At 39.6% G+C, this 27,195-nt stretch overlaps 1 protein-coding gene across 5 annotated transcripts in view; it reads right to left on the bottom strand.

Annotated features, from left to right (window-relative positions):
• The window catches only part of LOC126267792 (ankyrin repeat and KH domain-containing protein 1-like), a 228,577-nt gene that overhangs the window by 36,689 nt on the left and 164,693 nt on the right, over positions 1-27,195 (bottom strand). For 3 of the 5 annotated variants that reach the window (XM_049973097.1, XM_049973125.1, XM_049973111.1), the window contains 5 exons: positions 12,355-12,931; positions 11,885-11,998; positions 11,510-11,680; positions 10,135-10,276; positions 9,930-10,041 (listed from right to left, as the gene is read on the bottom strand). In XM_049973097.1, coding sequence (XP_049829054.1) covers positions 9,930-10,041; positions 10,135-10,276; positions 11,510-11,680; positions 11,885-11,998; positions 12,355-12,931 — 1,116 coding nt within the window. The remainder of the gene's footprint in view (positions 1-9,929; positions 10,042-10,134; positions 10,277-11,509; positions 11,681-11,884; positions 11,999-12,354; positions 12,932-27,195) is intronic. The other 2 variants (XM_049973118.1, XM_049973105.1) reach the window with 2 other exon arrangements.

Genomic DNA, 27,195 nt, shown 5'->3' with positions numbered 1-27,195 from the left:
CTGTCTGCTGATTTCTCATTTTCCATGTACAAACAAGCTGACACACCCCCTCTCATTCCTGTCACATCATGGTGACCACTTACAACATTGTTGCAAGAAACTCTTACGTATGCCATTGGCTTCCATCTAGACTTTTACCTTTGTCTGCACAAATGAATACTCTTGTTAAGTATTAATCTAATTTTAAAGTAATTTCAGTTTCGACCACAAATGGATACAGGCAAACTGCAGTTTAAATGCGGCAGATGTTCCTAAAAAGCTGAAGTATGTGGTATGGATTCCCACGGTTGGCAACACAACGTAATTTGTTGCCCTCTCACTAACCCCCTACCAGCTCTCATCTTAGCCAAGCTGGTACCTCTGTTCCTCCTCTGTGTCCGAACAACTGTGAAAAATAGACAGCAATATCTTCCAGGGAGCAAGTCATATGACACCTGTTCAAAAAATTCCGAAATATTTGTAATTTAATGCCAATGGTGTGTTGGAACAAAATGCGGCTGACATCCCCTGCCACCTCTGTGTTTGATGTGTAACTGCCAGAAGTTTCAATGTTGTATGTCTGTCAGTTATTATTCAGTGCTGTGTCGAGTAGAATGTAGTGTCGCACAGTTGCAAATTTCAAGGTGGCAGAGTTAGAGGAGTAACGCGTCTGCATTAAATTTTGCGTGAAACTCAAGAAAACCTTTACAGAGATGCACCAAATGATGCAGAAAGCCTACGGTGATGAGTGCTTAAGCTGTACAGAGTGTCGTGAATGGTTCACATGGTTTAAAAATGGCTAGATGGAAGTAAAAAGATGACCCCTATTCAGGATTCCCTTTTATGTCTACTGCCGACACTCAGGACAGGAGTGTCAACAAAATTGTGCATGCCAACTGAAGCCTAATCGTCCAAGGGATTGCAAAAGAATGTAACATTTCAGTTGAATTCTTCCATGAAACCCTGACACAGCATCTTGGAAAGCTTCATGCTGTTCAACCCATGGCTCATGAGTCAAGACCAGAAAGAGCTTCACCTCCCAATCTGTTAAGAGCTTTTGGATCACACAAATGTGAATGAGATGTTCCTTAAGAGAATCATAATCGGTGATGAGATGTGGATCTACGGTTATGATGTTGAGACCAAGGTTCAATCTTCACAATGGGTGGGTAAAAGTTCTCCAATACCATACAAAGCTCATCATGTCATGTCATGTCATGTCAAATGTCAAAACCATGCTAATGGTTTTCTTACATTCAAGGCTCTTGCATCATGATAATGCACCCACACATTTGCCCAGCCCTCCAGCCCTTACAAATGCTTCAAAATAAATTTACAAGGGACCTCCACAGCCAAAACCTCATGTACAAATGTAAGACAATCCCTGTAAACTCTGTCAAACAATGTAAAAATGTTAACCTCAGCAGCAATAGTTTAATTGGCAAATATAGGACAACCTTGTATTTTTCAAATGAGAAATTGGGGGAAAAAAAAGGGCCACCATCTGGTATATTTGCAAGCCAATGATGTAGAGCCTATCTCACAACCTTTAAAGATTTTTGGGTGAAAAAATAAACTTAGCATATAACCGAAAAAAAAAAAAATCTTATAAATTTTGTGAACCAAAGTACTGTAGAAATTGTGGATCATGTGTGTGAAATAATGCCGACGTGTTAAGTAGCAGCTGTAAAAAGTAAAAATTAGTAATTCAAAATGCCTACATCAGGGCATACAACAATCTAAAATCTTGGAATAGTGGCATGTCCACAGATGATATTTAACTTACATGCCAGCTGTTTAATAAGTTTACAATAGCAGACAGAATTTTTATCTTTATGTATTATTTCTTTTATACATATTTTTGTGGCCCTGCACAAATTTGTTTTCAGCTTCAACATTTAGCTTTGTCTTCCTTGTATTTAACTTTTGTCACAGCTCTAATGACAGAACCTGCCCATATGATTTCAAATGATGCCATGTTTAAAACTGTGCAATTATGCTGAATTTGTGGCATCCTGCACGAATGGCAGCTCACAGTGCAACTGTACCGAAAGCCACAAGCTGTTGCAATACATTTGTTATGTCTGTGAACCTGGCTGAACACACCAGCTGACTAATCACAAATGCTTGCTCTTTGTTAACACTGCCTAGAGCTGGGAAAAAAAATGAAGTACAGTAACCCCTGCTTTTATGTTCCTGGAATTACTGGTTTCCCACTATTTATGACATTCTCACTCCCATAAAATTTCCTATGTTCATGATGTTAATTCGCACCTGATTTTACATCAATATATTTACAATTCTCTCACGATTTACACTTTATGAAAAAAATGTTTGTCAAGAAAAAAAGTGACATAAAATGGTACTGGCATGATGTTGGCCATCAAGTAGTGTTTACAAGCATTATGGGGAACGGTTTCCTGACAACAAGATGTTCTACTAAACGGATTTGGAGTAATAAACACACAAAAGTTAGTGCATTTTGTCGTTTCGCCACTTTTAACACTAGCTAACACCTTCACTCCCTCTCTTTTGCTCAAATGTTTCTAGTTTAAACACAGCGCCAATTAAAATATTATTTCATGCTGAACAATCCATGTTTTGAGAATTTATTCTTGTTGCCATATGCAGTATTTAATATGTATTTTTTGTGACGCACAAACAATGTAAATGGTAGTTTGCGCTTGTGTAGTTTTCTACATAACTGAGGCGGCACAGTATCTGATAACCTCAAAAAGATAACTGCAGTGCAAGAGACATAGAGCAACACATACGCTAACAGCACATAAAATACTCATGTAAATATTTGCACTTAACAACAAGATAAAATTATCGAAACACGCTCCACTACACATGGAAAAAAAATCATAGCTGGCGCAATGTTTCATTATTTAAATGATAAATAACAGCTGCAGGCTTTCCAAAACAATTAATTATGACGTATAACATTTAGTAAAAAGTTTCTACTTCTGAGACAGTTCTCATTTTCCATTACATTAGCAGTTTTTATTAGATAATAAGTCTTTATTAGATAATAAACAAGTCCTTGAGAAGTATTTTGATGCCTATTGTGTACAAATACATAAAGTGCGATAATACAAGGGGGTATCCTACATGTAACTTTCACAGCTTACAACACTGTCTCGCACATTCTTCATTTTCCCCACATTTTACACTATTTTTCTGAAGTCCCTTGAAAAGTGTAAAACTGAGGTTCAACTACCTCTAATCATGCACCTTCTAAAGTAGTATCCCATGATCCATCTAATTTCGTACATCCTTACATCACGCCTGTTACCAACAACCTATCCTATTATACACTTGCTTTTTTTTTTTTAGTTACACAGGTGGAAACACTCCTTTGAGTAATATCCTCCTTTCCCATAAGCATCCCGAACTCTATCTCTGCCAGTGACCGTGCTCCACGTGTCACTTTTAGCTTCTTTTGTTTAATTACTTATAAACTGATCGACTGCGACAGAATAACGATACTTGTAACACACATTCAAATCAGAGTTTCCTTTCATTTGTGGTACTTTAATGTGTGAAGCAGATTTTTCTGAAAGCGATGACTTAATGCCTTCTCCTACAGTAGCTGCCTTCTGCATTATTCAGAACATTAATTTGCCACATAATTATTTGAAGAAGAATCATGATCTCATAATGCCTGACAACTGGTCTGCATGGAAATTTGATGTAAAATCATTTCTGTTGTTGACTGTGGTGAAATTATAAAGAACAAAATTGTTTCAGCTAAGGGTTCGCTACTCGAAAGTTGTTACTGTATGACAAAATTGTGACAGTGCTTCCACGCAAATAACAGACTGATCATTGTTTCATGGATGGAATATGAGCACACGTGTCTCAATGCAATTGTTTCATACTTATGATATGGCAAAAGTTTTACGAGAGATGATACACCCTTTCAGATCCAGTAACACATGTGAGGAAAAACATCTGATGGATCAAGTGAGAATCACTGGAATATGCATTAATGAGCCAAAACATTATGACCACTGGCTTAATGGCATGTTGGTCCACCTTGGGCATAAAATACAACAGCTATTTTGTGTGGCATGGATATGCAAGCCACTGATGTGTTTTTGGAGGTGTGTGGTACGAGTTGTATCTGCAAAGATCATGCAGTCCCTGTGCGTTACAAGCTGCTGATCTACGAGGCACAGAGCTGATGTACGATAGCGTCCCAGATGTGTTCAATGAGGTTCAGGTCCAGGTCAGATCAATCTGGTGGCCAAGAAATCAACATGAATTCGCTATCATGTTCCTTAAGCCCCTGTAGCAGAATTACAGCCCTGTGACATGGATAGTTATCTGGATGGACGGTGCCATCACTGTTTGGGAAGACACCAAGCATTAACAGATGCAGATAATCCTCAATATTCTTCATACAGCCCATAACTGTGGTAGGTGCCTTCGATTACTACCACAGGTCCAATGGAAGCCAAAAAGTGATTGTCCCCTTTAGTGCAGAACTTTCCCAACAGTCTGTGTCCTTGGTCTGATGCAGCATGTTTCAAGCAGATGTTCACCTGGATGACAACATATCCGGACACGACCATCAATCTTGTGATCCTGAACTCAGATCAAATATCTATGATCTTGTGACCACTATAATCATAACAGACCATGTCTGTGGATCAGCAAGGGAATATGTGCAGGTTATCTGCTGTGAAGACCAAAGTTTGTCAATATGCACTTGTCCGGAACACTTGTGCATGCACCGGATGTGCTAAAGATTTCTGTTTATCCCGATTTCCGAAGTGGATAAGCCTCCAACTTCCACATCCTGTGGTGCAGTATGGACGTCCAACATTTTTGCACCTACTTGAAGTTTCACCATCCTTCAAACACTAACCACATATGTTCACTACAGAACCAAATGACAACTCACTTGTTCCCAGGCACTAGGCCACCAATCCACCCTTCGTCAAAATCACTTATGCCAATGGATTTCCCCACTTGCAGCTGAAATTCTTGCTAGAATGATTCCTCATTCATCGCCACTACTCTTACGTATACTTTCCTTACCGCATCACAAGCCTGCAACACCGCCATGTGTAATTTGAACTCACAGTGCACTTTATGTTTTGGCTCATCAGCACATACAGAAAATATTTGATTAATAGAGAGAAAAAGACCTTTTTGGACTTTGTTTCTTTTCTCCAAGTTGTAGCGATGTCTTAGATAATGGAGGAATTAAATGGTTGCTGTAGGAGAGTACACTAGGAAACAGATTGGATGGACACAGGTCAGGTGTGCATCTCTCAACTTCTAATACAAACAAACCAGACACCTGAACATCCATCATAGTTGATCAGATGCAACAAGTTGGCAGGAAAAAAAGGCAATATCCAGGTGCAAATTGCCAATGTCAGATTACTTATCAGTTATGAATTCAGCAAAACTGGCTTACTAAGGCTTGTCCAATACGACTTAAATCTTTTTTCACTGAATAAAATAAATACTGTGCGATTCCCAACATGGAGAAAGCTATCTAATGATATTAAGTAGCTTTGTGTGTCAAATTCACTACCAATTCCCACTCAAATAGTTTCTCATTTCACACTTTGCAGCCAAGAGCATATTGTACCAGATCTTCCAAGGTAAGAAAAATCTACAATGATTACAGAGAAATTTAAGCTAACCAAGGCAGTAGCCAAAATGAAATAATGCTTGCAGACTATCCCCCATGAACCTCTCTGGGGGACACTCCCTTGAAGTAGCACTGTCCATACGGGTGGAGAGGTTTGTGCATTCACATGAAGCTGAGGGATTATGTGTGTCCCACAACAACCTGTCATCCCACATTCATTCCTTGTTCTTTCCCAACTCCTCAGTATACAACTCAAGGCGATCCACGCTGAGGGGTGTGTGGCACATAGGAAGATGTGTTGTGAACAGAGCCTCAGGGATACTGGACAGCCTCCATGAGTAATTAGCCTTGCACCGCATGGGGTTTCTGTGGTCTAGACCAGTTAGATCCCCAATTCTCATGGGAACCAAATGGACACGAAAGAAAACAGCAAACTGAGAGGCAAGTTGGGACATCAGAAACCAAACCCCAGGGCTGGAACAAATGGAAAACATCCCCTCAGCTGAACAGGGGGACAAACTTGTTCAAGAAGTGGGAATGGTTACTAAGAAGTTGGATCAGATTAAGATTAAAGACTTGTCTGGGGCTCAGAGGAGGAAACTTCTTAGAGAACAAATATTAAAGAAAGGAAAGGAGTGGCTTCCTACACAAAAGTGGAGGGAACTAAAAGGGCTTCAGCCCAAGGTCTCCAAGAAAAGTGTGTCCCAGTGTGAGGGGGTGTACAAACCCCTTTTTCATTGAGGGTAGGCAGTAAGAGAACAAGGGAGGAATCAAAGACTTCCACTTCTCAGGATAAGCGTATCCAGAGAAAGCTGAGGCACGAAATAGGGAAACAGACCTATAGTACTGGAGTCTCTGTTTTTGGATGGCGGTTATCCAGCAAGGCTATCCACTGGTCAAGATCATCTTGCAGCAGGAGCAATTCATGCAGGTGACTCTCTTTGAGAAGATATTGGGGGGGGGGGGGGGGGGGGGGGGGCACACACTGGTCCAGGACCCAAATTCAGGGAGTCTTTCTAGATCACGGTGCTCATATCTTTGTTTGTGAGGGGCTGGGTACAGTGGACTGGCTTAAGGAAACGTTGCCCCTAATATCACAGTGGGAGGATGTGAAGCTGCTAGAGACAGCACCTGAGCTCTTCAAGACCACAAACACATTAATCTGGGTGCCAAAACTCCTTAAGGATACCTCTCCAGAGACTCTGAGAAAATAGCGTCTTAAAACCCCGAAGTCTCGACAAAGGATTGGAAGGTAATCAACAGGAAGGTTGCACCAAATGGCCAAACCCTACTGGTGGAAGTCAGAGAGAAGTCCCTGAATGCAATGTGGGAGCAGGACCTGAGACTATTCTTGGGGTTCTTGCAGATTGCCATCAGGGTAATCAAAGACATCAGAACCGACAAAGGTGGCAAGATGGAGACTGAATGTGCTGCAGATAAATGTGCAACACAGTAAAGGGGCCACTGCTGCCCTGAGTCATTTTCTGGGAAGACAAGAAGTAGACGTACCTCGATTCAGGAACCCTATTTGTCTAAAGGTGGTTTATTGGGCCTCGGCAGCACTGTAAGCAAGCTGGTTTATGCTAGAAATATAAGAAACTCCAGAATGTGCATTTATGTGAAAAATGGAATCCCCTTCATGCCGATGGTGGACTTCTGTTTTAGGGACTTAGTGACCATCAGGGTGCGACAATGTGAGGAAGATATCAGGAGGGAGTTTGTAATGGCCTCAGCATACCTTCCTTACAAGGACAGTGATCCTCTTCCTCCTCCTCCCCCTCCCCCTCCTCAGGAGGTGAGGAGACTGACAGAAGTCTGTTGTCCACAACAGGGCAACCAATTATCGTTTGGATGCAATGCTAATGCCCACAACTTAGTGTGGAGCATCACTGACACCAACAGTAGAGATGAGTACCTTCTAGAATTTATTCTAGCTAATAACTGAGATCCTCAATAGGGGCAACGAACCTACATTTAGGAAGAGGTAATTTACATAACCTTTGGATATGTCATCCTTATCAGACCACATGAATATTAAGTTCAATGTTGAAATGGACATTAGGTACACTATGTCCTATAGAAATTCCAGTAAAATGGATTGGGAGGCGTGTAGGAAGGACCTCAACTCAAGCCTATTTGAAGTCAGTACTTCGGTAAGGAATCCAGTAAGAGTTTGGGGAGATAGCAGAGGCAGTGACCTCTGCCGTCATGACATCATACCATCACAAATGCTCAATCACCAAGAAGTGCACGAATAGGAATGTATCTTGGTGGAAAAATAACCTGGAATCACAGAATAAACAGGTACGAAGACTGTTAACCTTTTGAGAAGACCTATGATCATTTATGGGGCTACAGTGTGGTGGAAAAAGATATAACAGCAGGTAGCTGCTAAGGAGTTTGCTAAGGTGCAGAGATTAGCCTGCTTAGCCATTACAAGCGAAATTAGCAGCACACCCACTGCTGGGATGGAAACCATGCTGTACATGCCCCCATTACACATGTGGGTAAAGATGGAGGCAGCAGCTCGAGCACACAGGTTAAAGACTGGCAAAAACTGGAACTCACTGGGGTATCCAGGCTCTCACACTAAAATACTGAGTGAGGTAGACATAGGTATGGTTGGGGAAATGCTGGCCAACTATATAACAACTCCCAGCTGCTTCAACAAGTTTTTCATTGTAGTAATTGGAAGTAGAAAGCTCAGGGAGAACAAATTTCGATACCACACTGCAGACAGTCTGGTTCACTGACGGTTTGAAAACAAACCAAGGTGTTGGGGCCAGAGTATACGGAGTGCAGCCAAGGCTGGAGAGTGCAGTCTCTCCAGCCTTTCAAGCAGAAATATCTGCCATCAGGGTGTGCGTGGAGAATTTGCACAGTTGCTACATAGTATTTTCATTTATTCGGACAGCCACAAAGCATTTTCATTTATTCAGACAGCCACAAAGCATTTTCATTTATTCAGGCAGCCACAAAGCATTTTCATTTATTCAGGCAGCCACAAAGCATTTTCATTTATTCAGGCAGCCACAAAGCATTTTCATTTATTCAGGCAGCCACAAAGCATTTTCATTTATTCAGGCAGCCACAAAGCATTTTCATTTATTCAGGCAGCCAAGCAGCCCTGAAAGCAATGGCAGCCTCTGCAACAAGATCAAAAGATCGTGGCAGAATGCCACAAAGTCCTTCTGGAGCTAGGGGACAGAAATAGGGTAATGAGCAAGCCGATATGTTGGCCAGGTTAGGGGCGATGACACCATTTACTGGACCGGAGCCTGTCCTGACAATCACAAAGGTGATGATCAAAATAAAGCTATGAGACTGGACTAGGAGACAGAATGTAGAATATTAGGAGGGGGAAAAAAAAACACCACACACACACACACACACACACACACACACACACACACACACACACACACACACACACACACACACACGGCAAGGTATTGTTGTGGGATGTGTGGTAGGGATGAGGAAACTGCATCACATTTGATTCGGATCAACCAGATCTTAAGAAATTGTGTCTAGCAATGCACTGGTAAAGGATCTCCTTGCACTGTTCAAGGGCATTGGTTGGCTTTACTAGAGACACAGGAAACAATACTGCACAATAAACTGTTTCGGTGTGGGCAGCAGCGGGCTTGACCAATGTTGTTTTTGCTTCCCTGATAAAATCAAATTAATTCCCGTGAAGGCTATTTACAGATTATCCTCAATGTAGTTTTACCTGATCACTTTTTAAATCACTACTAGCCTAGAGAAATGTGCCAAAGGGTGTCTTCGTTATATGTTATTTGTTACAATGAAATAATAATAATCTATCTGAAGTAGAGATAGCTGGCTCATCATAAAATATACTATCAGTTTTATTTGTAATAAATAAGTCACTTCCACTTACATTACAGTCACAAACCTGACACATACCAATAAATAAGTTAACCATATTATGAAAAGGAGAGATTGGTAGTCACCATACGACATGCTGAGTTACAGACAGGAACAATGAAGTCTTTTTGTTGTGCCTGTCAGCAGCTCGATGTGTTATCTTCACGGTGAGTAGCAATCTATCCTTTTCATAATAGGCTGATATTCCTACCTGGACTTTACATTGTGAAATTAAAAGGTCAGATACAGATACACAGTAAGGCTCAGAAAAACAGATCATCATTCTGGCTACACAAAATCCTGGTAGAGTACTGGCACTTTCTTGAAATAAGAGAGAGAAATGGTATTGAGGCACACCACAACAGATCAAACTATGAAGTATGAGAAACAATTTCCTAACAAAATTTTATATCACATGAGATACAAGCTATAAGCATTTCCTTACCTGCAGGTACTGGCTTGCTGAGCAATGAAGACGGCCCTGTTCCAAGAATTGATGTTCCTTGCAGCGTCACAGACCCACCAGACTTGGCAGATGCAGTTTTTGACTTTGGTGCCTGTTGACCAAAAATGTCAAACTGTTTACAACCCTTAAATGATTAAAATACAGTAAATATTTGACAGAATAAATTCTTAAGTTTTCAAATTACCATTGCTGATTTGTCCCATGAAGACATGGATACAACTGACAGCTTTGCCGACTTTGGAAGCATTTGCAATATATCCACATCAGGATCCTTGATCAAAGCAGCAATAAGAGTATGTGCCTGTCTTGTTGCTTCAGCAGAACCTCTACCATAAGAGGGAAAAAATAAATAATTAATACAAAGATCAAAATAATTATGTTTGATGTCATCTGACAAAAAATAAGACCTCCAAAAGCAAAAGACATTGATCTTCAGATAAACAAGTGCAGGAATGCAGAATGGAATATAAACGAACATATGAAAACGGATAACAAGTTGCCAAACAGAAGAGGTGTCAAGTGCTAGACTGCAACATGTGACAGAACACTGTTGAAAGATTTTTTTCTGTGTGTTGCTGCTGCTCAACACCTCTGAGAAACTTTACAGGCAGACAGATAACCATATTTAAAATATAAAATTCATTTTTTCATCATCTGTTTGCAGAACAAAAATTTAGGTAAAGTGAAATTTCAAATAAGGAGAAAAGCTTCACACCTACTGAATCACTTCCAACAGACATAAAACGTTCAGTTGAGATAAGGGTGTCAAACAGGTTCTCAGAATTAAAATTTTCCAAAGAAGATGTGGAACGCATATTTACTGTGAAAACTAAAACCAATGACAATTACCAAGAGAACACCTTACACTGAAAAGTATGAATACTTAACAAGTGGTCAGTTGTCCCAAAATAAACATGTTGCCTTCGAGATCCTTTCAAGACACTAGTTTTTCGAAGAGCATACCACCACTTAGTAATGGTATGCCAATCAGCTTAAGTTGATACAATATGCAAGAGCTCAGACATTTTGTAAACACAAACCGCAAGAGTTTCCAAAAAGAACTGGCGCACAACATCAGTAGTTAAATATACTGAATCAACACACAGATGATAAGCTACATAACTTTTCTTCATTCAATAAAAGAAATACACATTTCAACTTATAAACAAAGCTCCCAGCAAACATATGGCGTGGAACCCCACAGCTACTAATGTGTATACAAATAAAACCAAGTATAGAGAAATCACTTTAAAATGACCAATAAACAAAAAATTTTTTGCAACACGGAGATAAAACTGTCATGCATAACTTATTTTTCTTTAATTCCTGTAACCTCAGATTTTTTTTATTAGTGGTTGTTGTATCTGTTACACAATGAGCACACACTAAAAATGCAGTTTCTGTCATACTATCTACTATAGGAATCATAAACAGTTACTTTCCTGTAACTAAAAAGCAGAACAAATATTTGAATAGAAGATTCTCGTGCATTAGTCAACATTCATATCAACACACAGTATTTTTCTAATGTAAAAATAAAAATGCAAATAAATTCTTACTTTATTGTAATTATCCTTTCGCCTTGGCCTTTGCTCTGTTTCTCCACTTCAATGTGTGCTCCAGTAGCACCACGGATGGCATTGATGTTGCTTCCACCTCTGCCAATGACCCGACTGATGGCATTCAAGGGCACAGAAACCTTCTTGGACCTAAATGGGGAATTTAGATACCTACACCAATCATTAGCACATTCTTTTTCTTAGAGAGAGAGAGAGAGAGAGAGAGAGAGAGAGAGAGAGAGAGAGAGAGAGAGAGAGAGAGACTGATTTCTTGCACTATGATGTGCTGCTTTTACAATAGCGTATAAAGTTTAACTTGTAGGTGGAAAAGCTTAGAGGTACTATTTTCTGTTGATAACAGAGATGCATACTTACTTCCGGACAACTTCTTTCCACCCTTCCTCCCGCTTGCCACTCTGTTTTGGACTTGTGGTGCTCATACCACTTTTGTTGCTGCTCAGACTTGACTCAGCATCACAGTAATGATTCCTGTATTTGACAAAAAAAAAAAAAAAAACCACATTGGAGGATAGCGATTTGAGTAAAAATGGAATGATTACCAATCATTTCACAAAGCTGTTTAATACATTTTCACAACAAAGTTTAGATTTCTGTACCAATGGAAACCAAACAACAATTAGTTAAAGAACTGAGTCAGCAAACTATAAGAACATATACTACAGATTTACTGCAACAGAACAGAAACTGAAATGCCTTGCTACGAAGTGTATAAATAATAATAGATACAAGTTATTTGTATCTTACTAAAATATAACAAAACACATGTTTAAGCAAAAACTATGACAAAAAAAGGAATATAAAGTAATTGTACTTTGTGGACTTACATATAAGAATTTTTCTTCCCTTTACTAGCAGGCACATATGTTTCGTTGCCAGTTGCTTCAAAATCCTCCCTCTCAGCAGGATGTGGCCTAGAAGCCTCAAATACTAGATGACCTTTAATTTTCCGTTCACCTTGTTGGCTACTGCGGGTAGCAGATTTGGAATCTTGAGCTGTGGCTTCTTTACGATCTTTATTGTCAGTTGCAGAGCCAGAAACTGACGACAAGCTAGGCTGTTCACGAGTCTTGGTTGAACTACTAACGGATGGGCGAGAAGAGGTTGCCTCCAAGTGAGCTGATCCAGGAGGATGTAGTGCTGGCTCCTTTTCAGGAGGCTTTGCATTGCTGTTATTGCTACTGCCACTTCCCCCACTTGGGGATGTCGATGTACTTGCACTAGGGCCTTTCTTCTTCTTCTTATCTTTTCGTTTCTCTTTTGATTTAACATCATTGCTGCTGCAACTTCCTTGGCTATTTGCATCGATACCACTGTCTCCCTCTTCTTTGTCTAGTACATCACCATTGCGTACTGGACTATCTGTACCAACATTGTCATCACAACATTGGGCACCCAAATCTTCTGAAAAAAGTTAATTATTTTACTTCAGCTTTATTTACAATAGCACACATATTTCACATTATTAGTAGTAGTTCCTCATAGGCTAAAGAGGCAATACGAGAAGAGAGAGGGTGAATTTGTAGCTGTACAGGTAAGTATGCAGTAAGTCACCATTTCTGAGTGTATATGTATGTGGCAACACTTTATAACAAGCAGACATATAATAAAAAGTGACAACTTTCTAGTACATTCATTTCTATTCATATGAGAAACAAACCTCAATAATTTTCAATTTAAACAAGCCTTCATTACTGGCCCAGCTCTAAATTAGTGAAAAAACTAAGAACAGCAGAAAATTTACTAACCTTATGGTAAGCATGCATTCTAACACACACACACACACACACACACACACACACACACACACACACCAATGGTTCATAGCTGACGACACTAACACAAGAATAGCACTCACACCCACAGATGCTGACAGCTATTACCTTGGTGGTGAGGAACCTAATTGTAAAACTTTCCAATAATTTTAGAACTGTAAATAAATATTCTACATCTACATCCATACTCCGCAAGCCACCTGACAGTGTATCACACTATATCTAATTATTCAGATGGAAATTATTTATAAATGCCAGTGCTAAATTTCACAATGGGCAAGAGAGAAAGTGGGAGTTCAGATGACAATTTAACAGTAGATGGATGTTATCTGAATCTAGCCCATGTTGTGCATAAAAACTGGTAGTTGTCAATACACTTCTTGCCCTCTGCTGGTAACAATGCATGCTACATAACGTGGGGGCCTGCATCATGCTACCACATAATGTGTGAATTCTCTCTACTTTATAACTCCATTTTCTACGTTACCATTCTGTGATAAGTCCCAATGACAACTCTTATGAACTAACTTGATGCACCAAATGTTGGAAGTCGCTAAACTGTCACCATATGGACAATGTGGATGATAAAGTTACTCACTATATCAGAGAAGTTACAGTGGGAAAGATTATCAGCATCTGAATTGGTAACAACTTAATGAAGCCTTGAAAAAGTTATGTTAACTTCGATTCTTCTCTCTTTTTACACTACAAACACAAAGTTTCCTGAAAAGCATACAAATATCCACACAAGAAAATGAAATGTATGTAAGAACTCTACTTCATAAGAACACCCACAAAATCTTTAAATGTTGGTTTCCACTCACTTTCAGAATTTATCAATGAAGTCTGAAATAGGTGGGCAGGGGAACACACAGTTTTGCTATCCATACCAAGGTTCCAATTATGAGTATCACAAGAAAGATTAGAAAATGTCTAGCGGTCTAACTCTGGCCAAATATTAAAACACATTACAACTGATGAAACAAAGTACCTCATCTTTCATGCAAATCACTTAATTACAGGAGGCTGTAATCAGTTAAAGAAATAATCAATGACCTCATGACTTGAGTAAGATTTAAGCAAAATTATTACCTACAGACATTTCCTAATGGTCATAGTTGCTACTGTTAAAGATACAGTACATGCCACTTTCAACTAAATAGGAATTTTATGGCCAGACCAGTTTTAGTTACATGACATTTACTCAGCTAACTAGCTGCTATATTTTTAACTGATTGCTACAAAACGTAATTAAATGTCAAAGTGAATTTGTACTTTTGTATCAGAGATGAGAGGAGGTTGACAGAAGGAGGGGTAAAGAGGAGTGTACACTGTGTATTTAAATATTTTATGATCACTATATTGAGGCCTTAGTGCCCAGAATTGGATTATAAGAAATTTTCCACTTTCTTCTGGACTGACAGCATGATGTGTACCATGGTGTACACACACACACACACACACACACACACACACACACACACACACACACACACAAAACCACTAAAACTAAAATTAAAATGTTATCACAACTACCTATGTGATTACAGGTAAGCCAAGTACAGTAACTCAGTGATATCACTTGCTATTTATGATGTCCAGAGGAAGATCTTGGTAAAGATGATCATATATTTATATCTGAGGGAAAAGCTCTGACTGTAGCCTCAAACAAAGATCACTTCCAGAAAATCACTGAGAATGCTACTCATACTAATATGAAAATTAGGTCACTGTTTGAGAAGCATGACAAACCTGCCACATCAGTCCAAGACAATGAAAATAGTGTTATCTGCATCTGGATACTTCTGGTAAGAGGCTAATTATACAAATAAATTGCAGCACTGAGGAGTACACAGTACGTAAATGTCTTTCTTTCCAAAGTTTATGAGAAGTGCTTTTTACTGTTTTGAGAAACTGATGGCTGGACACTGATTTGCATATCCTATATGTACAAAGAATATTGAGGAGAGCCAGTCTGTAAGGTTCCCTCGTCAGTTTCAGCCCTCTTAAAAATACTCTACATCCTCAAAGAGCCCTGATGAAACTAAGCAACCAAAACTGGCAGTATAGTGTGTGAACTAGCAAAGACCCTTTGTTTTGTGGACCATAAGATTCTAGTTGGGAAATAAAAATGTAGATATATTTATGGAGGTTTACCTTCATTTTCAGGATGAAGAGGATCACACTGACCAACCACACCACAGAGCTTAAACTTAACTCAGAATGGGAAAACATAACATGTGTATTCCCACAAGATTTGATCAACTTGCGTTGATGGCCTTGAAAATGACCCTTAAATGAATAAACAGGATTATTTGGAAACTGTGTTTGTGGTTCACACAAGCACACAAATTTACCTGTACAACCCACACAATAAGGCAGCAACTTGACATGGTGCAGACTCAACAACTCGATGAAAGGCCCCTGCAGAAGTACAGAGCCATGGTGCCTGTATAGCCATCCATAATTGCAAAAGTGTTGCCAATGGAGGAGTCTATACACAAACTGACCTATTTATTATGACAAATATAATGGGATTCATGATGAGTGATCTGGGTGCCCAAATCTTTCACATGAACTGTACAGTATGTTCTCCAAACCAATCATGAACAATTGCGGGCCAGTGATAGGGTGCTTTATCATTCATAAAAATTCCATCATTGTTTAGGAACATGAAGCCCATGAATGGTGGCACATAGTCTCCAAGTTCTTGAGCATAACCATTTCCAGTTGATGATCAGTTCATTCCATATAAACACAGCCCACACTCTTATGGAGGTAGCACCAACTTGCACAGGGCCTTCTTGACAAGGTGGGTTCATGGCTTCAAGGGGTCTGTGCCACACTACAACCCTACCTTCAGCTCCTACCAACTGAAATCTGAACTCATTTGACCATGTCACAGTTTTCCAGTCACCTAGGTTCCAACCAAAGTGGTCATGAGCCCAGGAGAGGCACTGCAGGAGATGTGCTGTTAGCACAGGCACTTGTGTTGGTCATCTGCTGCCACAGGTCAGTAATGCAAAATTTCATCGCATTGTCCCAAAGGATACATTCGTCATACTTTCGGCACTGATTTCTGCAGTTATTCCACGCATTGTTGCTTGTCCGTCAGAACTGACAACTCTATGCAAACGCCGTTGCTCTTTGTCGTTAAGTGAAGGCCGTCGGCCATTGCAATGTTGGTGGTGAGAGGTAATGCCAGATATTCCCGACACACACTTGACACAATAGATCTTGGGATATTCAATTCCCTAGAGATTTCCAAAATGATATGTCCCTGTGTCTAACTCCAACTACCATTCCATATTAAATGTCTTACTACCCATCATCCTGTTGGAAACCTTTTCACATGAATCACTTGCACACAAATGACAGCTTTGCCAATGCACTGGGCTTTTGGTAAACAAATAATCAAATCATGCAGTTTCAAACACAAAAAAAGGTTGTTGGTACAAGAAATCTAAATTAACTGGCTGCAGAATATTGACAAGAATTATTTGCAAAAGAATGGAAAAACTGGAAGAAGCTGACCTCAGGGAGATCAATTTGGATCCTGGAGATACCCAAAAACAACCGAGGCAATACTGACCTACAATTTATCCTAGATGATAGGTTAAAGAAAGGCAAACCTAGATTTATAGCTTCTATAGACTTCAAGAAACTTTTGACAATGTTGCCTAGAATACACTCTTTGAAATTTTGAGTGCATTAGCGATGAAATGAAATGCCAGGCGGCTAGACTTCCCGTTGGGTAGGCAAGCCGCCAGGTGCAAGTCATTTTAGTTGACACCGCTTCAGCGACTTGCATGTCAATGAGGATGATATGATGATGAAGACAACACAACACCCAGTCCCCGAACAGAGAAAATCTCCGACCCAGCTGGGAATCGGACCCTGACCCCTTGCATGGCATTCTGCCATGCTCACCACTCAACTGGCGAGGTGGGCAGTGGTAGGGATTAAATAGAAGAAGCCCAAGGTCATTTAGAATTGTACTGAAACCAGACTGCAATTATAATAGTCTAAGGACATGACAGGGAAACCTAATTTAGAAGGGAGAGAGACAGTGTTGTAGCCTATCCCTGATGTATTCAATCTGCACATCAAGCAGTGAAGGAAACCATACAAAAAAAAAAAAAATAATGGAGAAGCCACTGAAGTTCAGGGAGAAGAAATAAAATTGTAATTCTATCATGACTGCGAAAAACTTCAAGGAGCACCTGAAGAGAATGGATGATGTTCTGAAGCGAGATTGAAAAATCAACAAAAGTAGAACAAGGATAATGGAATATAGTTGAGTTAAATAATACAATGCTGAGGGAATTAGATTAGGAAATAAAGTAGTAGATGAAGTAAGTGTTCAGAAAGTCTTCTCAGAAATTTTATGTACTTCATGACATAGGTCACATGGTCTGTCGTAAACACCGGCATTAACTCTAACCATGCAGAGGGCATACATTCTCTTTGTTGTTTCTATTACAAAACTGCTGTCAAAAGCTGAGACTAAAAACACTGGTTTCATTACTTACATCACAAGTTGTAAAATTACGACCCCAATACCTTGCATGTTTCAAGAGATAATTTTAATTTCAAGTGCATTTTATATTACAAGTTAAATGTAATTCTTGTTTGTGAAATGCTGCATTGTTCTAGAAACTCTACTATTACACAAATACGTGGAAATTTACAATTACTTCCCATTTCACAGATACTGTAAAGTGTTATCTTTTTCGTATTTACCAATAAATGGAGAAATCCACAATGGAATAGTGACAATGTTATGAAAAAGATAGTTGCTACTCACAATATAGTGGAGACGCCGAGTTGCAGATAGGCGCAATAAAAGGACAGTCAAATAAAGCTTTCAGCCAAACTGTCCACACACACACACACACACACACACACACACACACACACACACGAAAACACAAATCACACACTCATGATCACAGTTTGTAGCTGCCAAGGCCAGACTACAAGCAGCACATGATGGGAGAAGCAAAATGGGTGGTGGGGTGGGGAGAGGGATACTGCGCGCGCGCCCACACACACACACACACACACACACACACACACACCCCCATCCGCACATACACAGTGGTCTGCTTGTGTGTGTGTGTGTGTGTGTGTGTGTGTGTGTGTGTGTGTGTGTGTGTGTGTGCGTGTGCGTGTGTGCGCGCACACCTGTCCTTTTTTACCCCCTAAGGGAAGTCTTTCCGCTCCCGGAATTGGAATGACTCCTTACCCTCTCCCTTAAAACCCACATCCTTTCGTCTTTCCCTCTTTCCTGAACAAGCAACCGTCGGTTGCGAAAGCTAAAATTCTGTGTGTGTGTGTGTGTGTGTGTGTGTGTGATTTATTGTGCCTATCTACCGGCGCTTTCCCGCTTGGTAAGTCTTGGAACCTTTGTTTTTAATATATTTTCCCATGTGGAAGTTTCTTGAGGGCCTGTTTTGCTGAAAGCTTTGCTTGATGGTCTTTGTTGTGCCTATCTATGACTCAGCATCTCTGCTATATGGTGAACATTTATCAATAAGATTACCTGAAGTGTTAGTGATTATAAATTTTTGTAGTTCTGCATTACATTGAAGTACCCACAGTGTAAGCATTTCCTTTAATTCAGCATAATTTATCAAAAATGTTTTTGATAATGGGAATTATTTGCCGACATATGTTGTGCTTCATTTGAACTACTCAAAAATCGCAACTGCAGAAGTAAACTTTTTATGGAGTAGACAGTTTTATCTTTAAATTCAGTAGTTCATTAAAATGTTGAGTCATGTACTTGTGTTATTTTTGTACAAATAAAGAAAATTATAATATTTTTGTACAAAGAAAGACAACTATAATATTTTTTTCCAAATAAACAAAGAATATTAACTATACAACAAATGAGAATTCAGCTTTTCAATGATGATGAAACAAAACAGTCTGTTGAAAAACCCTTGGTTCCCCTGTCACATACTACAGTGGTTATGCAGTGTTGGTAGTTGTGTTTCTGTGTTTGAAGCAGTTGCTAACACACTGTACTGGTCACCGCAACATCCTTTTGGATCAATATATATTTTAAGGGGAAAGTTAGAGAATTACCTAATTTGCTCAGCTTTCGTGAATATTTTTAGATATTAACAAATGTTTTTAAATGGTGTAAAATGTTCTTGAATGTTCTGTCTTCTATAAAAAAAAAAGTGATTGGCAGCATATTTTATTTCAAATGAAGTTACTGTTGAATACCTCTCTGGATTTAAAGGTAATGGAGAGAGTTTTTGAGCATTCCAGAGTACTTTTTAGCTTGACATACTAACAGTTTTACTATTTTTTTTAATGTTCATTTTTGCTATGTTCTCAAGCAATCTGGAATGTACACAGAAAAGAAACTAAAGTAAAAACCAGGTGCAGTGGGTCTTTTTCAGCTAGTCAGCCAATTAAAATACTGAATAAACAGTAATTTCCTTATGCTAAAGAAGCTTTTTATACATAATTTAGCAAGTGCAAACCTGCTGAGTTCATTCAAAGCTACACTTTTCTTCCCAGGAAATTACAGTTTGTGATTAATGAGTACTTGTATCATCATGGTCAACTTTTTTTCAAGTTAAGGAAAATGACTATTTAAGGAGAAAAAAAATGTAGTTCCTACAGGTTTGTTAAGACATGATTTTACTATACATGGCAATTCTACCCAAGTTTGCTATCTCTGGCCAAATTCATTCTTTGATGCACAATAACCACCATTTACATTTGTACCATTTCCAATCCATAACAAAAGGCCCCTCAAACCGTGAACTTCACCGAGGTGTGGATGGCTGCATGTCTCAATGAAACAGATAGCCATGCTGTAGGTGTGACCACAAACAGGCCAGACTAATATGATTGCTGAAGAAGGGCTGCAGCTTTTGTAGTAGTTGCAGAGGCAGCAACCTGGAAAACTGACTGACTGTAACATTAGCCAACATGGCCTTGGGCCTAAAAGCAAAAGAAAACTACATCAGTTTATTTCCTGAGGACATGCAGCCCCTTTGCTTCTCTTTGAAAAGAGAAAATATTCAGCCCACTCAGACCTCAAGGGTAACTACTCAGGATAAAGTCTTAACAAATCTTGTATTCTATGGATCAAAGTGTTGATTGCTAGGTTCTTCACTTGGGTGGGTAGGTTAGAAAATTTGAAACAAGCAGTGGATGGGCTGAAGTTGGACACAATTGAAATTAGTCAAGTGAGGTAGCAGGAAGAACAGGAATTCAAACCAGGCAACTACAGCAACAAGAAATCAATGGGGGTTAGCACAGAAATAGGACTAATAATGAACAATAAAATATGACTGCAAAGAAACTGTTATGAACAGCAAAGTGAACACATTAGCATGGTCACAATAAGGAGCAAAGTCATGATCCAATATAACTGTACATCTGTAGATGACCATTACCTCCACAGACAACATGAAAAAATGCAAAATGAAAGGGTAAGCCACTTAATAGAATTTTGCTTAGAGCACAATTTAATCATTATTAACTACTGTTTTAAATATCACGGGAGAAGACTGCGTGCTTGAAAGACACAAGGAAATACAAGTTTTCAGATAAATTGCATTATGATATCAAACAATGGAAATTCAAGAATGGAATAATGACAATATTATGGAAAGGATAGATTGCTACTCATGATACAGAGGAGACAATGAGATGCAGAAAGGCACAACAGACACTCTACAGCTCCTCTTCCTTTACCAATGGCACCCTACTTATTGATGTTGATGTCACTTTCCTCTGCATTAACTTCCAAATTGCACTCAGCCTTGCCACTACTGAACAGTACCTTTTCCAACACCCTACTGACTTCAATCTACAACTTCCTTCGTGTTCACCACAACCAACTACATCCTCGCCCACAATTATTTCATCTCCAAAGGCATTACCTACAAACAAATCCATAGTACAGCAATGAGACCCACATGACATCACCCTACACAACCCATCCATGAGACACTCTCCTAACCACCCAGAATCGCAAATCCCTTACTTGGTTCGGATTCACTGATTATATCTTTGTGATCTGGACTGCATGTGTTCCCCAAGGTTCCATCTCCACCTCAAGGAGGTATCTCTGTCCATGTAAAACATACGAATCATCAGCAATACCATCACTTCTACAGCTGGAACTTGTGCCATACAAAGAAGTCTCATCACTAGAGACAAACAGTCCCACTCCAACTATACCAAGAGCCTCACCAATGCCTTTACAGTCCAAAATTAGCACTCTTCCTACTTCAGAAACACAGTGAACGGTGTTTTGTCTTTCTCCAGTCACCCACCACCTCCCACGTACCTTCTGTCTGGCCACAAAGGAGCATTCTCCTCATGACTCTGTACTACCCATGACTGTAGCAGCCGAATTGCATTCTCTGCCAGGTTTCTACCACCTCTCACCACGCCCTGAGATAAGGAATATCCTACACACCATCTCCCCATCCCTCACGCATCCACCAAACACATGCAATATCCTTGTCCATTCCTACTCCACCCCTTTCTCCCAACCCCTTGCCTCAAATTCACGCAAGAGATCTAGATGCAAGACCTGTCCCATACATCCTCCCCCCACCACCTAAAGAAGTCTAGTCACAAGCATTCCCTATCCCATCAAAGGCAGGTCCATGTGTGAAAATCATGTGATCTACAAACTAAGCTTCAACGACTGTGTTGCTTTCTATGTGGGCATGACAATCAACAAGCTGTCAATCTGCATAAATGACCACTAACAAACTGTGGCAAAGAGACAGTCAGACCACTCAGTTACTGAACATGCTGCCCAGCACTACGTCCCTCACTTCAATAACTGTTACACAGCCTGCATCATCTGGATCATTTCTACGAACACCAGATTTTCTGAATTGCACATACCCGACATTCTTGTCAACACCATAGCCTCAACCTATGCTATTGCCTTTCCTTCACCTACCTACCCCATTCCCTGCTCCCACTCCAGCACTTCCAAGCCTTCTATTCCACCAATGCACCCACTAAATCCTCTGCCCCCCATAAACCTCCTAACTGCACCTAGCAGCCCTTCCTTGTCACTACCACACACCACATCCTTGCATACTCCCACAAGCAGCAGTACACTGTCCCTCAGCCCTGCTCTTGCTCTGCTCCACTCAGTGGATGTCCAGTTGTAGCAATGGCTTGCAAATTCCAGCCTTGGTCATCAATCAAAAGCAGTCAGCATGGGTGCATGAACAACACATCTATTGCTGGGGCTCTACACAGCAACGTCTGTTTCAGTCATTGAGGAGATACTGTTTGTAGTCCCTTGGTTCATCAAGGTGTTCAGTTGCCCAACAGTTGCACTCCTATTCAATGTACACATCTTCACAGCCATCATTCATCCCTGTCATCTGTGACCTGTGGTGCACCAAAGTGGCCTCAATGCACGTTTCGGACAGTGCCATTTTGCCATGCATGGTGTACTTCAACCACGGTGGCATGCCAACAGTTTACAAACTTACAATTTTGGAAATGCTTTCACCCTTGACCCATGGATCACACCAATTTTGACATCAGATAAATCACTCCGTTTCCACATTATGAGGATAATAGCAATGTTTTTATCATGTCACATGGATACATTTAACATAGCCTCCACCTGCTTTCTGTCAGTGGTTATTGCACGTTGGCATCTAACATTTTGGGTGGTCACATTAATGTGACTGGACTGCAGTTTTGTTTATATCTGCAGGAAATGGTTGACCAGTAAAAGATATTTTCAGAAATTTAATAGTGCCTGGTCACAAGGAATATTAGGCTTCAACATCCCATCAATGATGTGGCCATTAGATATAAATGAGCTGTAAATTTTCTGGAAGCATCGTATGATGTGTTATATCATTAGGATGACAATGGTTCACAATCTAGTTCAAGACAGAAATTTTACATTGGCTGACTCAATTTTTACACAACAGTTTGAAATTATCCTTTGGTAAAAGGGTTCTACTGTGTCAAGAAGCAATTATTATCACGATAACAGACATACTTCGATCTTGTGACATGAAAATAATGTTAATATGTTTTTATCAATATAATGCAGAAATTGAACTTTTTACTCGCCATGGAATTTGATATTTCTCCTGCCCCCAAATAAAAACTACAGTTTACCAATGATGGTAATTTACAGTAACTGAATTTGACTTTTTTTCACAACTCAGAATTTCTTACAATGCTGAAAAAGTTGATTACCTGTGTAAAGGACTATGGCCCTAGATGTGATGTGAAACAAATTACACCCAGGCACAAATTTTGTTGCCGATGGGACATTTCTCAACATCTTTTCACAACCAACTCTAAAAAAAAAAAAAAAAAAAAAAATAATGCATTTTGGAGGGATCTTTAAGTGAGGCCCTTCTATATAATGGATTACATTGTCACCACAACCTTATTCACAAAACAGTAAGAATACTGATTAAATATTGTAATAAATATTCTCTCAGTGTTCTGATTTTATGTTTGTGTGAAGCTGAAGTGCTGTTTGTTGTTTTTCTTGTTTATACTACTCAAAACACAATACTATTGGATTTGCCATTATCAAAAACGTGGTGATGTTACAGTAAATCAGCCCATTGATGACTAAAGTGAGTTTAAAATTATTTGCGGTTTTCACATTTGGATCGCCAGAGGGGAAGTGACACTGTTGCCTAGGTAACACCAATGGTGATCCGGCTTTCCCTACCACATACACACCAGCAGTTTGGTTGGTAAAGTGGCCACTAATGTTCGCGACGTAAGATAGGCATGGCTTCACTGATGCACTCAGCACACGCTGACCCTTGCATATACACTATCGCCCCGATTACCAGGGACTGGAAAATTTCACATTTTGTGGTAAATGTGAAAGAGATTTTAATTCTGCCACGAAATTACCTAACAGACCCTGTTCTATAGCAGACTGTACCCCAATGACCTATTTTCCAACAGATAGTTTAAAATAGCTATTTTCTGCATATAAATATAAAAATGCAACCAATTTTCAGTTACTGACATGTACATCATCTGACAAAACCCAATTTGGAAAGATAATGTACGTAAGAACCTGTTTGCAAAATAAAAAGTGCACAAATGCAATGGTGTATCAATGGGCCTGATAGTCTGGCACCATGGCAGCTGAATGGTTTATTTACAATGCATGACACCTAACACAATCTAGTACTCAGCTGCGTGACAACATTTACAACACACTTGTGTTTGTTTGTTAGCTTATGCACAAAAGTTGTTATAATGTGAACTCTTTAATGTGGCAAATTAGGTGGTGGATGTTTTGACCCATGGTTGCATCATATACTGTTGGAGATTCGGCCTGAAATACATCATTAATAATATGCTGCTAACATCAGCAATTATCTGTGCAGTAGCTGTTCCCAAATGCTTTGTGTGGTGCATTGCTTGTTGTTTTCTTTTCTTATTTTGAAATGAGTGAAGTGACTAATCCTGGTCCAACATTGATTTCCAGTATGACCTTTACAACACCACAAGAGATCTGTGATCCCTGTGCCTATTCTGCTTTTGCAGAATACAGGTGTAGGCTGCTGCCCTGAGAGGAGTTGAGGCTTCTTTCCCGACACTTCTGCCACTGTATGAGTATAGTGGTTGCGCTCCTATAACTTAGCAACTGGAAAACAAGATCTATCACGTTTTTCAACTGTGGCAAAATTCTTTCCTTAATGTTGAAATAGAGTTGCTTACGGTTCTACATCTATGCTAAGTGGCTAGTTGGTTCTATCTGTGGCATCGTCAAGTGTGGATTACACAACCATAATTGCCCACAAAAGGTTTGAACTTATTCTTTTGCAAATTTTGTAATCATCAAATTGGGTGGGAAAAGGCAAATAACATTAAGTCAGAGACGCATTCACTCTTGGAAATATGCCTCTCTTTTAAATAGCACAATTATTTGTTGAAAGCTTAAATATACAGCCAAACAAAGACAAAAGTCATTTGAGAAAAAAGCTGCTCAAGTTCTTGCAAAACCAAACATTCCATAAAAAAGTTCCAACAAGTGCTTTTCCCCCTTTTTGCACGCACTTTCAATTGCTTGTCTTCACTCATGTACCATGACAACCTTTTAAATCTGTCACTCTAATCATTTAAAGAAAGAATAGTAGTATGTAAATGTTGCCAAAAATAGATGCAAATTTTCCGATCCCTACCGATTATGCACTGTCTCATAAGTCAACTCAAGAGTTCTCACTCTCAGGGGTGACAAAAATAATAACTGCTGCACCAGATTAAAGATCTCTCCAAACTGCATCATTTGGCACAAAGTACTCCACACAAAATATCAGAAATCTGATGTTGCCCAATGAAACAGTAAACATATTACAACTTAAAAAATGAATTTTTGGTGATTAAAGCAGTAAGAAATAGTGAGGAATGAATACCCAAGGCAGAAGTGAAGGAAACACTGAAATGCACTAAGCTGCAACTGTAAATTAAGTCTGACGACACACACAGACAAAAATGCATGCTGTATCTGTGTTCACAGCTCTAGAAGAGTAAATTATGTATACCTGGAATGGCAGGTCTAGCCAATGAAGGTACTCTAACAAAAAGATATAAATCGCTCACAATTTTGTAGAAAAGCAACTTTCCATGCCAGCAGGATATGTGGACATTGCCAAATATCCGGTGCTGCGCAGAGAGCAATTCCCTTCTGCGTTCAAATTTAGACTGCAGGTAATTTCACACTTAAAGTATTGCGAGACCAATGGCACAAAATCTAAGAAGAGAACTTTTAAGTTAAATACTTTCGTCTGTAAAATTTTAAATAGTGTATCATTGTAAAGTTTTTCCTTTTTCTTTAATTTATTATATTCATTTTTTTTTTAAACACACAAAGGGAACAGAGGTCGTGGGATACCAATACACACATATACAAACGGCATCAACATCACAAGGTATGGGCAGTGCAGTGGCAGAGCTGTCATTTGTACTCAGGTGATTTCATGAGAAAAGGATTCAGACAAGTGTGGCCACACAACAGGAATTAACAGACTTTCAACGAGGAATTTTAGTTTGAGACAGACACACAAGGACCATTCCATTTCAGAAATTATCATCAGGGAAATCTGTATTCCAAGATCCACATGGTCAAGAGTGTGCTGAGAATAACAAATTTCAGGCATGAATTCTCACCACAAACAACTCAGTGGCCAAAGGCCTTCACCCAACACCCAAGAGCAGCAATGTTGGTAGGGTTGTTGGTGCTAACAGTCAACCAACACTACAGAAAACAACCGTAGAAATCATTGCGGGATGTATGACGGACATATCTGTTAGGACAGTGCAGCGAAATTTGGCAGTAACAGCTATGGCAGCAGAAGACTAGCCCAAGTTCTTTTTGCTAACAGCACGAAATCGTCTGCAGCATCTCTCCAGGACTCTTAACCACATTGGTTGGACAACAGATGACTGGAAAACTGCGGACTGGTTACACGAGTCAAGATTCCTGTTGATAAGAACTGATGGTAGGGTTCGAGTGTGGTGCAGATCCTATGAAGCCATGGACCCAAATTGTCAACAAGCCACTGTGCAAATGGGTGGTGGCTCCACAATGGTGGCTCCACTGTGTTTAAATGGAAGGACTGGGTCCTCTGGTCAAAATGAACTAATCATTGACCAGAAATGGTTATGTTCGGCTACTTGGAAACTACAGACTTCATGTTCGCAAACAATGATGGAATTCTTATGAGTGACAATGCACCATGCTACCATTCCACAATTTCGTGATTAATCTGAAGAACATTTCAAGTCAATAATTTGGGCACCCAAATCACTCAACAGGAAACCCATCAAACATTTATGGAACATAAGCAAAAGGTCAGTTTGTGCACAAAATCCTGTACTGGTAAT

This window comes from Schistocerca gregaria, chromosome 1, assembly GCF_023897955.1.
Source record: "Schistocerca gregaria isolate iqSchGreg1 chromosome 1, iqSchGreg1.2, whole genome shotgun sequence".
Classification (NCBI taxonomy): Eukaryota; Metazoa; Arthropoda; class Insecta; order Orthoptera; family Acrididae; genus Schistocerca; species Schistocerca gregaria.
The sequence above is the reverse complement of the archived record's forward strand: the minus strand, read 5'-3'. Positions and strand labels throughout refer to the sequence as shown.